This window comes from Lacerta agilis, chromosome 8 (assembly GCF_009819535.1).
Source record: "Lacerta agilis isolate rLacAgi1 chromosome 8, rLacAgi1.pri, whole genome shotgun sequence".
NCBI classification, from domain to species: domain Eukaryota; kingdom Metazoa; phylum Chordata; class Lepidosauria; order Squamata; family Lacertidae; genus Lacerta; species Lacerta agilis.
In genome coordinates, this window is record NC_046319.1 from 43545624 (window position 1) to 43563240 (window position 17617).

Below are 17617 nucleotides of genomic sequence, written 5' to 3' on the forward strand. Positions count from 1 at the left end.
AATACAGCACAGGTTGTCCAATAAATGTGATGGATCATCTAATTAACTCTTGATTCGCAGTAGCTCTTAAAAGATGCTACCTACTGATGTCAATGACAGCTTCTAACCTTCGTACTGAGAGGATGCAGCTAATTACTCCTTGGGCTATAATTCTGTTTCTTGATTCTCAGCCCATCATTTTTTGTCTTATAAATTATAACACGATTGAGCTGCACAAATCCACTGGGGCTATAAAACTGCTCTTTGCAATGGATTGCTTAGATTCTGTTACAATGCATTTAGGCCAAACAAATGTCTTTTAAGTAAATTTCAAGGACGTCCATTTTGTAGGTTTTCCATTGATCGAAACACTGACCTTGAGAGGCAGTTCAACATTAATACGCAGGATGGAAGGATAACACTTGCAACTCCACTGGACAGAGAAACCAGCACATGGCACAACATAACCATTGTGGCAACTGAAGACAGTAAGTGATTGCCCCTTAGTACTTGGGTTTGTTTGTTTTACTTTTATTGGCTTCTGATGAATGTTTAATTAAAAAGCCTTCATGTGCCACTTGGCAAGGACAACTGTCTACTGTGCCTCCTATGATTGCCTTATTGTATATATTATATATGTAAATGTAGATAGATGTAGTTTGCAGCCCTTACCTGATGCTGCATTGTTGTTCCTTAAAAATATTGCATTTTGAGATTTCCAATGCTATTCCATTTCTTGCTGACTGAGATTCATTTTGGTGGTGTAGGCATCCAGAGCTAGGTGTTTTATGGCCTCCTGTGCAGTGATGCCCTGGTATGTGAAATGCAGCAGGAGTGAGTAACGTCTGGCCTAAGTTGGTTCATTAAGGTTTCCAATATAACCCAGAAGCCATCCCCACCCCCAACCACCTGTCGCTGTTATATGCATATCAGGTGTGAGTCAGGAAGAGACATGGATGACTATACACGATCACAATCCTCAAAGTGTGCTGCTGATATTGTGTGTGCAAGGAAAAACAGGCTAAGATACGGGCACTTTAAAGTACCATGCAGGGCTCCTTTCAAGTCCTGCATGGTGTTTTAAAGTCCCAGCTTCAGGACGTCAAAGCACCCAATCAGCTGATGTGATTGTGACATCAGTTAACTGGCAAGTTTCCCATGATCATACCCATGAGGCTATGATCAGATAAGGATGTGGCCTCTGGAGCCAAAAGATTTTCCCATTACTGCTTTACAGGTGTGACTGGTACGGAAGTTGATATCATTTTGGCACTAGGTTAAGAGTTATTTATTCACCCACACATTTTAAAAGTTTTGTAATTTGATTAGAGTTTCGCCTGCTCTTTTGCTTTTAGATGCTTTTTTGGGGGGGTTCAATTGATGGTGTATTTAAATATGCATTGTTGTCTGTTTTGGTTGTTTTGATTTCCTGTTCAGTATTCCATCCTGATATCTATGTTGATGAAGAGCAGGTTATAAATATTTTAAATAAATAAAGATACACACTTGACTTATTTCCCCAGTGAATAAATGAGCATTTTATGCACGGATGATTTTACCCATCCCCATCTCAGATACGATACAGAACTTAACAGTCTACAGGAGACATATTGCCAGGAATCCTTCTCTTGGTAGATGCTGAGTTCTTGGCTTCTTCTTTTCTTTTTCTGCTTTAAGAAAGCATTGCAACCCTTGCTTTTCTGCCTGTTGTTCACATGTTTTGCCAAGCAAACACATGGATTACGTGGATCAGGAAATAGTGCTGCCAAAGCGTTGTAGGTAGTGATAACACCAAATTCCACCATTTTTGTTTGGGAATATGAGTTATGCACGTCAGGAAATAATGCTGGCAATTCTAAGTAGTGATGACACCAGCTTCTCTAATTCCTGGTTTAGGGATAGGATTCTCAGTGACTGCTAACACTCAGTTGAAATATGAAGCAAGCACTATGGCCTGAGAATTCATGTCCTCACTTCATGTCTCCATAGCACACACCTGCTTTCATAATAAGTATCCCAACTTCCCAGCATCTGCTTGAGCAGTTTGGTGTTGCTACAACAGTTGCAAAGAAGGACCTGGCATACTGCTACAGCCAGACATCAAATAGGGTGGAGGGAGAAGTAGATAAAGTATACCCCTCTCTTCCTTTCTCCTTTTCACAGCCACCAATAGAGCAGCAGCAAGAGGAAGATGAGTGGAGGGAAGGGATTTTCGGGCAGGCAGTTGGGCAGTTGTAAGGAGAGGAGCTGCGAGACTCATAAGGGCAGCTGGAGGAAACAACTGGTCCTTGTCATGCTCTTAATGGCATTGTCAAGACATGATGGGATCCAGCTGATTTGTAATTGGACTTGGGGATAAACTAATGCATTTTTACAAGTCTAGATAAAAATATTTCAGCTTTAGCAATCCACTGAATGAGTCCTATTGAGAGTTTGTTATATTGCAAATTGTAGAATACTGATGAACAAAGAATGTGAAATATTGTCCTTATAGTTTGATATTGGTTCAACAGCCATTCACAAAATGAGAGGAATATAGAAGTTTGTCCCAAAACACCTGCACTGAAAGACATCTAGATCAGAGACTGTTGTATTTGGATTCTGCTTGTGGGCTTCCCACTGGTTAACCAGTGTAAGAACAGAATGCATGACAAAATGGGCCTATGACCTTACCCAATAGGGCTTTTCTGTTGTTCTTATCTAACCCAAAGTAAAACAAATGAACAAAAAATGAAAACAAACGAACCCTGTTCCATGACACTTAGCTAATCCCCAGGCATTTTATTGAGATATGCTATACTTGCAACTGATTTTTTCCTCATTAATTGTCATATTAAATCCTATTAATTCAGATTTTACTGAGAAATCAGAGAATGCTGTGATTTCTCTAGACCAGGCTCCCTCAAGCTCGGCCCTCCAGATATATTTGACCTACAACTCCCATGATCCCTAGCTAGCAGGACCAGTGGTCAGGGATGATGGGAATTGTAGTCTCAAAACATCTGGAGGGCTGAGGTTGAGGAAGCCTGCTCTAGACACTCCATGTAAAGATGAGTTTCGATTTGATATAGGGAGAGCTATATCACCATCATAATACAAAATTGTTGTATAATGTCCAATACAGTACATCCTTCTATTCCAATTGAAGACTGTCAGTCAATACTGTTGCATGCCACCTCTATCTCTGAGCTGTTGTGAGATTTGAGGAGTTACGCTAGTTCTGTTTTTCTTTGTAGAAATGAGGCACAGACTGTGTCTTTATATGGTTTATTTGCACATATATATGACCTAAGCTTATGACTGAGGGGTTCACATCCACTTGGAAAGTCTGAAATCAGAGCAGCAGTAGCCAATGTGGTGGTCTTGGGATGTTTTTGGAGTACAACTTAGGAACATAGGAAGCTGCTTTAGGAAACCAGGTCATAGCACAGTAGAGTCTACACTGACTGGCAGAGGTTGCCCAAGGTTCTAGGCAGGTATTTATTCCCAGCCTTACCTGGAGATGTTGGGGACTGAACCTGACCTGAGACCTTCTGTATACAATACAAATGCTCTACTGTTTGTATTGACTCTTCCTTTTCCCCGGTCAAAAACAACTGGAGGATAACACAGTGGCCAGCCTTGGCCTGCTATATAAGCATAGGAACCTCTGAGTGACGAGAAAACATACAAAGCATCCTAGTCACATGGAAAGTTTCTACATGTGTACACTTGTTCATTAATTCTATGTCCTTCAAATGAACTATTTTTATATTTATTTATATCCCACCATTTCCCAGAAGAGGCTCAAGGTAGCTTACAGGTTAAATATAAACAGCTAAAAACACAGAAAAAGATGTGCTAAAAACCAATTAAACACACACACACATGTTTAAATATCATCTATTAAAACACAGATATAATTGAAACAAAAACATCACAGCACCAGCCCTTTCCTTAAAGACAGCCATGAATGTGTGTAGGTGGAACCTATCAGCATGCCTCCCCCTTTAATGGCCATGGGGAATCCTGAGAACTGTAGTTTGTGAAGAATCCTGGGAACTATAGCTCTGTGAGGTCACCACCCTCACAGTGGCTAAAGTGGTAGACTAGTGGTGTGGATGTGACCATTGTATCTTATTTGAATGGCTAAAAAGGACCATCTTCTTACTTTCATGGGTTCTCTGAAGTGTAAGTTCCATACAATAAGAGATAAACTCAAGAAGAATGTTTTGCATTGGTGCTGCATTGTGATTATCCTTTGTCTTATTTGAGAAAATTGTTTTATCCCTGGCTGACTGCCTAAATGTATGAGTTGACAATCTATTCTACTTGTTATCCTTTAAGAAAATCTATTTACAAAAAGGAAAGGTTCTTTTCATCCTTAAAGGTATTTTATGGGCCAATCTTTCCTTCTAACATAATTCAGTCTAAGTGACACCTCATCTCAACCTGTGCTTTTAAGGTCTCTCTCCAATTCTCCCAAGGCTTGTTTATCTCTGCTATTTAAATAACAAGGATGAACATGATATGGTTTGCTAATCCAAGAGGCTAATTCCACTCCCTTCCCTTCTTACTCAACTTCCTGCATGTTTGACATATTCACTAGGTAAATAAATAAACACATTTTTGAGATTACTTAATAATGCATGTCAAGAAGAAAAGTTAATTCAACTGGATGTGTGTGAACAAAAGTAAAATAATAAAAAATAAGCCAAAGACAAAACAAATAACAAATAACTCAGGCGGGTAGTAAAGATTTGTGGGATTTACATACTCCAGCTGTAGATGCAAGAAATCAGGGGTAGATGTCAGTGGAGAAATTTTTCCAAACTGCAAGACAAACCATGTAACAGATCAATAATGCTTTAATTTCATTCAAAGCTCACTGTTCTCCAGCCTCTTCAAGGTATGAATCTTATTTACACATACTTGATCCATCATTAAAGATGTATGCATTCATAATACCTCAGCATGTTTTCCTTTTCAGCCCTTCACTCTGCATAAATCCAGAAATCCAGTTTTAATATTTTTGCCTCTCTTTTAAAGGTATCTTCTAACTGAATAATTATTGAATCTTGAAATAAAAATATGGTGAAACCCTGCACCCATTCTTAAAGGATCCAGTGTCTTATTTTTAAATTATTCAAACATTTGCTGAATGCACACAAATTAGAATCCAACAATAATTCTTGTTACAAGCCACCCCAGTCTCTGCCTAGTGGTGCATGAGTTTCCAAGGGTCTTGGCCCTTCACCAGGGCCTATGATATATGGATTATTTTACACATACAGTATATATCCTTAGCCTTCAGTGCATGGGCACACAGCAACAGAACCCCAAAGCATGTCAGCTTACCCTTCCGGCAGCATCATCAGCGTCATTTTTGCTCTGCAGCCTATCTTAGTCTCCAGGAAACATACAATCATGGTTCCTTCTCTTCTTCCTGGTACCATCTCGCCTACCGTAATTCTGCTGTTTCAAAAAACCAAGCCCTCTTTATTCATTTGTATTCTAATGCCCAGTTCTCTTGATAGTATTTGGTTAGCAATGGTTAACACCCCCCCCCCCAAGGTGTCATCTAACAAAGGCGTTTGTCTGACTTCAACAACACCAGTTGACTGAGTAGGATTAAAGGCTGGTACACACTTAGGATATTTACCTAGGTTAATTAACACTTTATATGCTAATTGATGGTGTTCAGAAGTAGGTCCACACACATATTCCAATACACTTGGATTTTGATTACTGTATATTCTGGTGTATAAGACTACTTTTTAATCCAGGAAAATCTTCTCAAAAGTCGGGGGTCGTCTTATATGCCGGGTGGAGAATCTGCGGTCAAGTATATCTCAAATTCTATATTTTAACTGGAAAAGTTGGGGGTCATCTTATACGCCCAGTCGTCTTATACGCCGAAAAATACGGTACATTCTTGAGGTCTTATGCACAATCTTTACACGTAAATACTAATTATACACCCCAAACCCCCTTCTAATACACATTGATACCGTCTCACAACATATACCAGTTATAACATACAAGTTCTGGTTAAATCCTAATATTTACTAAACTTAAAAATTTAGCACCATAGATCCATTGCAATATATATATATATATATATATATATATATATATATATATATATATATATATTCTTGCACTAATAAGAAACCCCGTCTCCCAAAATGGCATGAGGAAGGTCAGCAGCTAAGTAGCAGAGTAGTTGCTTTGTATGCAGAAGGTCCCACGTTCAGCTCTCAACATCACATCTCTGGGTACTGACCCCGTCAGGAATTCTAGAGAGATGCTGCTAGCCAGAGTAGACAATACTGAGCTAGATGTACCAAAGGCTTCCTATGTTTCTGTGACATCCAACTGTGTCTGCCTGCCAAGGAAAGACTTCCACTCATACAATGGGCAATCCCCTACCTCTCTTCCCAACCCACTGCCTCATTTGCACCCTCAAAATCTGATCCATAAAGTTGGGAACCCTTCAGAGCAGATTTAGTGGAAGGGCACAGGGGAGCTGCAGGGACAAAGAGAAGAATGGGCCATCCTGTTTTATGAGTAGATCTCTGCTTCCTTCAACCTGGTCTCTGCCAGCTATGACTGCCTGCAATTCAATTCAATTTAAGATTGCTCTGCCTGCTTGCAGATTCTTATTGCATTGATACAGTGGCCCTTTAATTTCAACTTTCATTCTGATGTGTGGGTGTGGGTGCGTGGCTGTTTGTGCCTGTGTGTATAGCAACTGGACTCCTTATAGCTGATGGGCTTAATAGCTACCATTAAGATGATAAGGGTGTGTGTGTGTGTGTATGTGTGTTAAAACATTGCCTTCTGGCTGAGCTTTAAAAATCGCAGTAGGATATTTCTAAATTTGTCTGGCAGTGGAAGATGCCAAGAGTTGTGAACAAAATCAGGCAGATGCTGTAGGAAAGGGTTGAATGCCCACCTCCAATATTAAACTATATTTTTATGTAGCATAAGTGATCCAAAATAAGCAATGGATTTAAAAATAAAAGTAAATAAGGTTGAAAATGGTTTGAGCAAACCACACACCTTATGGATTAAAACTAAATGAAAAGGACACAAAAACCAACATGCAGCAATAATGCTGTGATATTATGCTATTAAAAACCTAGGATAGAGTAGGACAGTTTGTTTCTCCAGAGAAATCCTCCTTAAAAGCAGTTTTGCTTGAAAAAGATTTTGACCTGAAAAAGATTCTGGGGCCCTTTAAGTTTTGGATCGACCACAAAACCATAAGACATATGGATTTTCTCAGGGAACAGAGATTTTGTTCTTGTGAGAAAATTGTACATATGATGGCCAGGGTTAGATGTGCTCTTTCTGAGTTCTTTCAAGTAAGACATTATAAGAATTATTTGTTGAGGGGTGGGACTGAGGGAAGCTGGCATAAATAAAAAATAGGAATGTGTTTTTTTGTTTTTAAGTGAGTCAAAACAAGGGGCATGATTTCAAAGAGCTACAAATAGTTTTAGAAATTAGCAAAGACAAAGTGTGACAAAGGAATGGACTCCGTTGGAAGGTGGTAGATGTTTTTAAATAGAGGATGAATGGCCATCTGTCAGGGAGTCTTTAGCTGTGATTCCTCCATTACAGGGGGTTGGACTAGATGACCCTTGGAATCAGAGGCACTATGCTTCTGGAAAACAACAGTGAGATACAGCTATTGACCTTGTGTCCTGCTTGTGGACTTCCCAGAGGCACCTGGTTCTGGAAGGAAGTTCTAGCAACACAAAAAAATAAACTTTATCAGAAAGAATCAATTTCTGGATTGCTTGGAACACATTGAAATCCCTCCCTTGCTAGTTATAGAACGTCAAGTCAAATCCAGAAAAAAACAGTCAAACTTGTCATTTTCTTGTGTGTGAAGACCCCCAAACCTCCTCCAAAATAAATCACACAGGACACAGAATATTTGTTTAAGATTTTTGGCATTAATTTGGCCACAACTTTATTGATTACAGCATGTGAGTGGTTGCTTAGGCATTGGTTCGGACTACCTGAACCTGCACCGGCAGGAAAAGGACTGACAACTGGAACCTCCAGAGGTCAGTAAGGGAAAACATACTGGGGGAGCACAGAGGCGGATTTCCACCTCTTAGTTCACCCCAGATGCTCCCAGGAACTCTGGCATGGCCCTACCCATGAGAGAGGATCAGACAGAGCAAACCGATCCCCTGGATTCCTTTAATGGAATTCCCTAGCAGCAGCAACAAAAATGAGGGGCAGACACAGCCAATCCATAATCCCCTCCACCAAAGAATGAACCAATACCTACCCGCCAACCTTACAAAGTTGTGATGATTTGCTACACGGTAGGCAAATACCAAATGGCACCAGACAATCAGCCAAGTAGCAAAATTCCTACTGGGCCCCTACTCCAACAGACGACCCCTACACAGGCATAGCAAGGTCAAAAACACAACCTTAAATTATAGGGAGGGAGGGAGGGAGGGAGGGAGGGAGATCCACTGCACGATGCGAAAGAGAAAGTACTTTGCCTAAATAGCCCCTTAGTTGCCAATCAAACCCCAACCGACAAAAACATTTCCCCAGCAACAAAGGGGCACCTAATCAGTTGCGGAGGACATCAAAACGGGCCCATCCCAGCAACAAGAAGGCAGTTGGGTAATCTCACCGCAACACGTGGCTCTCCATGATTTGGAGGACACGATTTGTCTGACATCTGGCTGATATTACTTGAGGCTGACTGATGCTACACATGTGCATTTGTAAATAGATTAGAAATTTGAAAATAACAATAGAGAATGCATCTTAGATGTAAGAGAGGGTGTGCAGAAAATGTGCTATTACCTGTACTTCTAGAAGCACAGAAATTTTCCACATTGTTTTGCAAATCCATCCTTGCTATGGACTAAGGAAAGTGTATGACTAGTCATCAGTAAGCACATTCAGCCATGAGTGCCTGTATGTTGCCCCCATTAATATGTGCCATCTTTATGGCATTCCGTGAAACTGGAATTTGTTTTCTGCAATGAAGATGAGTCCCCACCCCTCCTCTCTTTCTGTAACCCTCTGGGAAACACTAGCAGTTTTTCCTTGCCGGCAGACTGCCAAAATAAGACTGTACACAGCTATGTGCCTTGAACAAGGCCATAGATTTTATTAGCATTCTCTTTGTAGCATCTGCTGTAGATAAATCCAGTTCACAACCTTGCAAAGGGGAATTCTATCATGCCTTTACCAGGATGAATCTCTCCTTCTTGCACATAGTATGAAACACTAGGGTGTATCATAGGAACTGTAACCAGTCCCGGTGCTTCAAGTACATGGGGAAGGCTCTTGTGAATGACTGCAAAACATTAGTTAATTCCTCTTTCTCCATACAGTGGGGGTGGGAAACATGAAGCCCTTCATATGTTGAACCTCAGCTCCCACCACCCCCAACCAGCAAGGCCAGGGTTCTGGGATGATGGAAGTTGGAGTCTAGCAACATATGGTTGGTCTTGGGTTCCCCATCCATTGCATATAGCCTGGGACCAGGGCACCTCAAGGATTGATGATGACTCCCATGTGAGACTCTATACCCTGAGATAATCTGAGGAAACCTTTCTCTGGCTTCACCCACCTGCTAAAGTCAAGTGGCTGGGGAGCAGAGCATCGCTAGGCACTGGGGGCACCATTTTGCTAGAATGACCCTCACTGGAGGGCTGGGGGGATGGTACCCTGGTAAAATTTCAGACATCATACTTGCTGTCCTATGAAATTCTTGAGTAAATGTGGTTAGGAGAGATTTAAAACACCCTCTCTTCATCTGCTGCTTCAGTGCAACATGGGTCATGTATGAGTTCCCCACCAGGCCCATCCTTAAACATAACCTTGGTTGGGTTCATCTAGTCCAGGCATAGGGAACCTTCGGCTCTCCAGATGTTTTGGCCTACAACTCCCATGATCCCTAGCTAACAGGACCAGTGGTCAGGAATGATGGGAATTGTAGTCCGAAACATCTGGAGAGCCGAAGGTTGCCTATGCCTGATCTAGTCCAATGATGGAGAACCAGTGGCCCTCCAGATGTTGTTGGGTTTCAACTTTCTACAGAAGAAGATGCAAGCAATTTAAGTTCCACAGCATTCTATCTTAGTTTACTTTCCCCTTCTCCTCCTATGCTTTTATGTCTCATCTTCAGAATGCCCCTTTTAGAACCGTGGCTCTGAAGCCCACTGTTAAGAGTCTTAGGTGCCAGGGAGAAATGAACTGATTTCTGCAGGCATTTTAACTTAGGATGTTTTTTTATTGGCTGCTAGTTTTGAAAACCCCCCCCCCACACACAAACCTACCCACTAAGCTGGGCTTTGTTTATGTACTGTGGCACAGTTCATATTTTACTCTGTGGTTGCTGGGATCTGTTTTGCTTTTTATTTTGCTCTTTCTGTTTTCATGTTGTTGGAGTTTATTATTATTTGCAAGCTGCCTCCAAAATGCTTTTGATGAGGCAAGGCTGTAAAAAAAAAAAAATGCCTGAAGCATTGCTACCTGGAAAACCCTCCAACTGCCTTCCGGCCATGTTGTGTGGAAGAATGTAGTTCTTCCAATTTTTCCACCTACTATAGAGATTCCTCCTCCAAATGCTATAAGTTGTATTGCAACAAGGACACCAATAAAGGCCTAAGCAAGCCATGTTGTGATATAAAGTTACAAGTGAAGTAGTCATGAGTTGGTTGCAGGTGAGCTGTGCCGAAAGCAAGCTGAGGGCGAGCTTGGCAGAGGCTCTTTTTATTGGCAGAAAATGCAGAACCAGTCAGATACATTTTGGACTGTGCCCTTTACACATCCTCCAACCCCGAGGTCGCAGGATGACACCAAATTATTTCGGTACCTGTTTCCACAGCATCACTTTCCCCTTGAACAAAGCTTAATTGAAAGTAGGCAAAGGTCACAGACAGGGCACGGCAGGCTGCTAAGGAAGCAAAAGGTGAAATCAAGGGCATGGTGTTCAGACTGCCACGGCTTGCACGTAGGCGGTGGTTTGCCTCGCACCGTGAAGTCAAGCCTTGTCTTATCTGTGGGAGGTGGTTTGCCTCACGCCCGTGGCTGATTCCGACATACAAGTATGGGCCACTACAAATATATTTCTGGCATACACTCTTAGATAATGTTCAAGTCTGTTATACTTCTCAAACACTAAGCACAGTGGAGGCTGGTCCATTAAGGCATATGGGACATTGTGCCACCAAACTCTGTGTGCTCTCAGCCAGCCACCACCTGCCTGTGTGGTGTAGTTGTTAAGAGTGGTAGACTCGTAATCTGGTGAACCGGGTTCACGTCTCCGCTCCTCCACGTGCAGCTGCTGGGTGACCTTGGGCTAGTCACACTTCTTTGAAGTCTCTCAGCCACACTCACCTCACAGAGTGTTTGTTGTGGGGGAGGAAGGGAAAGGAGAAAGTTAGCCACTTTGAGATTCCTTCGGGTAGTGATAAAGTGGGATATCAAATCCAAACTCCTCCTCCTCCTGCTCCTCCACCTTCTCCTCCTCTTCGTCTTCTTTTTACAACCATTCCCAGGAAATGGAACTGCCTTTCAGCTTCCCCTTCCTCCTTAGCCTCAATGTTGCCCTTGTAGAACTCAGCAAGGAAGGGGATGAAGACAAAACTATAATTGGTTGGCTCTTACTGTCATTGGCTCTAGCTTCCCCTACTGTTTTAGTGTAAAAGAGGCAACACGTAGACCGATGAATGATGGGCACAATTATGTCTTTATAATTTGCAGCGAAGTAATAGCTGTACAATCTGAGTAACTAAATACATCCGGTGAGACAGCGTTCCGGATAAATACACTGTTTCGACGTGGTCTTCAGTATAAAGAATAAGAATATCATACTGCAGTAGTGGTTACATACGGGTATGACCACTGCTCCAGAGAAGATGTATGTACATTAAGGTATGATATTCTTATTTCTCTTAATATTATTTTGGACTATTTGGACTCTTGTTTATGCTGGTCACTGTCCTTCATATGATTAGTTATACATATATTGTTATTCTTTATAGTGATATACTGAAGAAGACCACGTCGAAACAGTGTATTTATCCGGAACGCTGTCTCACCGGATGTATTTAGTTACTCAGATTGTACAGCTATTACTTCGCTGCAAATTATAAAGACATAATTGTGCCCATCATTCATCGGTCTATGTGTTGCCTCTTTTACACTAGGTTTGAAGTTTGCATCACAGGGGTTTATCTTATTCTTCCCCTACTGTTTTGGCACCCTGGATCCACCCCAGAAGTCTCAATGGGTACCAGCCAGTACCACCTTAGCAACTTAGGTGTACCCTACAAATTGCACTGCAGATATGCATAAGAGAGGCCAAACAATCTCTTTCTCTCTTGGAAAACACCCCGCAAAGCCCCTCACCTGTCCATTTTCTCCCAACATTTTCTAGATCCTTGTTTGCAAATTAAGAACAGGTTCAGAACACTGCTTCTTGAGATACAAATGAGTTTTGCCATCCAATGCTAAAATACAGGTGAAAAAAGACAGCTTATCATATCGTTTAATAGTCACAGACAGATCCTCCACTCTTGCTCCATTTCTAAACAGCATGCATTTATCTAATGATTATTTTTACTTTAACAAATGAGTTAGTAGTGTCATTAGAAACAGAAAGAGCAGCCAAGAGGGAAACAGGAATTGGGGGGTCTTGTGGCTAATGCAGCCTTGGTTTGGAAGCTGTGGGCTAGAATTTTATAAGAAGGCTCTTTTTCTATTGGAAGAATCATGACCTTTGGAGAACAAAAGAAAAATGAACCATGGAACCCTTCTAGACATTAGGGAAATACCAGTTCGAACAACCGTCACCTTACAAGGCCTCTCAGCATGGTGCAAACATCTGTACTTTTGTGTTGAGTGTACTGTGAACAAACCACATTTCTCTAAGGCCAAATCTTGCAGGGAAATAGAATCAGTATTGTCATATTTTGAAGCGTATGTTAGAGTTCTGCTATATCTCCAATATGTAAGCATAATTTCATTTTTTTTACTTATATCCACCCTTAAAACAATCCTAAAAGTGCTAAAAGTGTAATCTGTCACTGTAAGTACACAATTAGATGTGGCTAGGTTGTCATCTGTATGGCCTTTTTCATTGACATCTATTTTAACATTATTATTATTATTATTATTATTATTATTATTATTATTATTATTCCCCACCCATCTGGCTGGGTTTCTCCAGCCACCCTAGGTGGCTCCCAACAGAATATTAAAAACACAATCAAACATCAAACATTCCCTAAACAGGGCTGCCTTCAGATGTTATCTAAAAGTCAGATAGTTGTTTATTTCCTTGACATCTGATGGGAAGGTGTTCCACAGGGCACCACTACTGAGAAGACCTTCTGCCTCGTTCTCTGCAACTTCACTGCTTGCAGTGAGGGAACCACCAGAAGGCACTCAGAGCTGGACCTCAGTGTCAAGGCTGAACGGTGGGGGTGGAGATGCTCCTTCAGGTATACCGGGCCGAGGCCATTTACGCCCTGCTCTCCAACTCTTAAGGGATTTTCAAGAGTTACTAAATAATGAAAAGCAGGTATTTAAAACAACCATCATTGCATTTAACATACCATTAGCAAAAGCAGATAATGCTAAAAAAAAGGAAACAAAAAATTTAAACCCATGGCAGTAGGAAAATAAATACCAGTGTACCTAAAATCCCTGTGAGAATGAAGTGTAATATACCAAAGTTGGTGCCAGGTGAACCTCTCTAGGGAGGGAACATTAAAGACTGGGTGCTACAACTGAAAAAGCTCCCACTTTAGATTATGTTGGGGCCTGAAAAATATCTCAGATAAATACAGAGAAATGTGTCAATTTTTGACTCTTTTTGATATTTGATAAAGTCCAGTTTATCACATATCCACTTTGGTTTGAGTTTGTTTTTTAAAACATTTGTCAGCATGAATTTTTGTTGTTGTTGGTAGAATGTCTCTTTGTATGCCATTTTCACTAATATGTGCATATTTATGCACACTTCCCTCTAATATGTCCCCCTGGTTTAGTTGGATAAATGCACCCCAAAATTCTTTGAAGTGTGACTTTTGAAGGACAGCTGTGTGTTCATTTAGTATATCATTTCAGGAAGTGTGAGTTGGGTTGGCTCACATCTATCTGTAGTCTCAGGGTCCATGCACGTTAATGTGAGAATAAGGCATCATTGAGGTACAGTCAGGTAAACAGATGTGGATGCGGATGGAGGGCATTGATTTACACAAAAAGGAATGTGCAGAAGAGGACTGAAATGAAAGAGACAATGAACTCAGCTACTCAAATGCCAAGGAAAGCACTAGAGCAGCAAGTGGGCACTCTGGGAAAGTTTTAGAATTAAAAGTGAAGAATTAAAACTAAATAACCCAATGACAGCTGCAGCTTCAGGTACTAGGCTTTATAGTGCACCAGGGCTTGTTGCCTTGGGCCCACCTCTTCCAACAGTTGTTTAGCAGCCCCCTGGGCTCTATTGGTTCTAGATGTATGCTGAGTAGTCTGGTGGTAATGGTGCCCCTGCTCCCTGCCTGGCTCTTATATCAGAAGTGAACTAGGCTAGAGAGAAAAGTGCTCGAAGCAACCAAGCACAGCAAGGAAAAGTACAGGAGGGAGGATAGATTGCATCCCACCTTCACAAGCTCATTTTCTAATAAAGTATAGGATACTCACACATGGGTTATATTACATGCCTATATCTCCATGGCCCGCTTACCCTTGACAAACACATGTAACATTCCAATGTGGTCAATGCAAAGAGGAATGTCATTCAAGGACATACATCAGAGAGTCTCAAGGTTGGCCAAAGCTGCCTGCATATTTGGCACTTGGTGAAAATCCTGCCTTTGCTGCAATTTAATGTGTTAAATGGCCTTTCAAAGGGAGGATGAAGCCATGTCCATTCAGCAGGGAATTTATGGAATCATGGAATTTATGGTGATGACTACTGGCTTTGATGGCTTTAAAAGGCCATTGGATAAATTCATGGAAGATCTGTCTGTTTATGACTTCTAGTTATGATGGCTATATGAAACCTCCAGTCCCAGAGGCACTATGTCACTGAGTACTAGTTGCTGGAGGACAGCAAGGAGAGGGGACAATTGCTTTGATGTCTTGCTTGTCGGCTTTCAAGAGGCATCAGGTTGGCCCCTGTGGGATACTGGACTAGGTGGAGCATCAGTTTGATACAATAGGCTTCTTTGCATGCTCTTATGAATATACTCATGGGGGCAACCATCTTTTTCTCCATACAGTATTCTTGTAAAGATACTAGGGACAATGTATGGGATGAGAGTTGGTACAGGAGGTGGGGGCAGCCATCTTTTTCTCCATACAAATCCCCACGAAGTAAAGATGTAAGAAATCATTATTTTCCATTCCACCACATAGTTGTACATGCCACTGTTTCCCTTCCCCTGCAGTTCATAACATACCAAAAACTACACCATTCATTTCAATGTCCACTGTGGTGAAATCTCATAGCCTACATTATTTAATTAGTTGTGTGGGTTATGTTGTTATTGGATTCATTTCAATGTAAAGGAAACACAGTGTAATGGGGGGGGAGGACAGAATGTATTCATAGAATAATTGAACTGTAGAGTTGGAAAGGACTATGAGGGTAATCTAGTCTAACCCCCTGTAATGCAGGAATCTCTTGTCCAGTGTGTGGCACAAACCCACAACCCTGAGATTAAGAGCCTCATGCTCTATTGACTAAGCTACACTAAACTAAAATCACATTTGCTTGGTTGATTGCTGTTATGAACAAGGGACAAATAAGCAAAACCAGAAATTTCCAACCCTGTTTCTCTTTTCATCAGAATTCCCCAACATTCCTACCAATAAGTGACTGTGTGCTATTATGTTCATAACTTCCTAGGAGCATTTCAAAACTGGGTTGTTGTTTTTTACCACATTGCCATAAAACAGGTATTAGGTGTTCTAAGCAACTGTAAAATGCTAAAGAGACAACCCTAGGGCTACCTCATAAGTCCAGTATGGACCCATGCACAGATCAGTTCATTGACTCTGCAACTTCATTCATAGTTCTACATTCGAGTTTGTTCATGGGGTCCAAGACGGTGGGGTGTGTGTGTGTGTATGTGTGTGTGTATGTATGTGTGTGTGTGTGTAGGTTTGCTCCAAAATTAAGAGCTAACCAAAATCCACTTCACCCTTAGGAAGTAAGCCACAATCCACCAGAATTTCTCTTGTACAATCCCCATTGAAAACAGACTCTTTTATGAAAGAGCGAAAGAACACAATTAACAGATTGGATTAAAGTGCTACCTCTCATACATTGTTGCTCACAGGGTGTCACTGCTTTTTCACTAATGCTGTTGTGTGACACATTTAGAATCTTTGCAAAATGTGAAGGAAGGGGAGGAAAACTCATTTTTGCAAATGAAGTCCTTTCTGTTACAGCTTACTTCAGATCTCACTTCCTCTAGGGAAATGGGACCCAGTGAATATTGGCAATCCCAGTGGAATTACACTCTAAGTAGCAGGCATCAGATGCAACAGAAAAGGTTTTAAAAAAACTATAATAGAACTTAAGTCTTTTGAATATGATCCCAATCAGTAGGCATCATGTGAATACTACAGTATTTATCACCATGGAAAGGCTGTTCTTTATAGAGTGACTGTGAAAATAATGATACCAAATGGTGCCATGTATTTGAGTTCCTGCTGGTTAAACGTTCCATATTTCCAGCATAATTATATGACATTTGCGTTGAAACAAAGACTGGAATGCATAGTGCATCAGGGGAAAAACTTTGTTTAGCTGAAAAGGGTTTTTTTTTCCCTGTTGAAAAGCTTTGGAGATGGAAAGTATTGTGCTGCATGGATCTGCAGTAGAGAGGTGATGTTATTATTTTTAATTGTGATTTATGCTTGTGAGAAGTAAATTTCTTCTGTAGAACAAATTGTCCCTGCTGAACATGTGAGAAACATAATCATTAAAACTGATAAATGGCAATCTCAACAAATTATCACTGAATATTTATCAAGTGTTTTAATTATTGGAAAGTTTGGAGAGCAGCTATTGTGAACCTGGACAACGAAGTCACACTTGTCACAATTAAACAACTGTTAAAATTCAAGGAAAATGGGATTTGAGGTCTTAAAAAATGCCTCGTAATGATCTAAATCATTTAAGATGCTTCTGTTGCTGCCAGTTCAGTCCTTGAGATAATAGGAGGTTTTTCACTTTCAATTGAGGTGGATTCAAATACTATTCCCACCTCCATGGGTGCAATTATTTAGCAATTGTCTAATAATGGGCATTCAGTAGAACTAGATTGTTTGGAAGAGACAAATGCACAGGAATATAAAAAGGCAGCAGTTTCTATTAAAAGAATAATAGACTAGTAGAGTTGGAAGGGACCACAAGAGTCATCTAGTCCAACCCTCTGCTATGCAGGAATCCCTTTGCCAGTGTGGTGTAGTGGTTAAGAGTGGTAGACTTGTAATCTGGTGAACTGGGTTTGCTTCTCGGCTCCTCCACATGCAGCTGCTGGGTGACCTTGGGCTAGTTACACTTCTTTGAAGTGTAACTAGCCCAGAGTGTTTGTTGTGGGGGAGGAAGGGAAAGGAGAATGTTAGCCGCTTTGAGACTCCTTTG

General features: G+C 41.0%; 1 protein-coding gene across 2 annotated transcripts in view; it reads left to right on the forward strand.

Annotated features, from left to right (window-relative positions):
• CDH8 (cadherin 8) overlaps window positions 1–17617 on the forward strand; it is a 236931-nt gene that overhangs the window by 162352 nt on the left and 56962 nt on the right. For both annotated transcript variants that reach the window (XM_033157166.1, XM_033157167.1), the window contains one exon: window positions 331–467. In XM_033157166.1, coding sequence (XP_033013057.1) covers window positions 331–467 — 137 coding nt within the window. The remainder of the gene's footprint in view (window positions 1–330; window positions 468–17617) is intronic.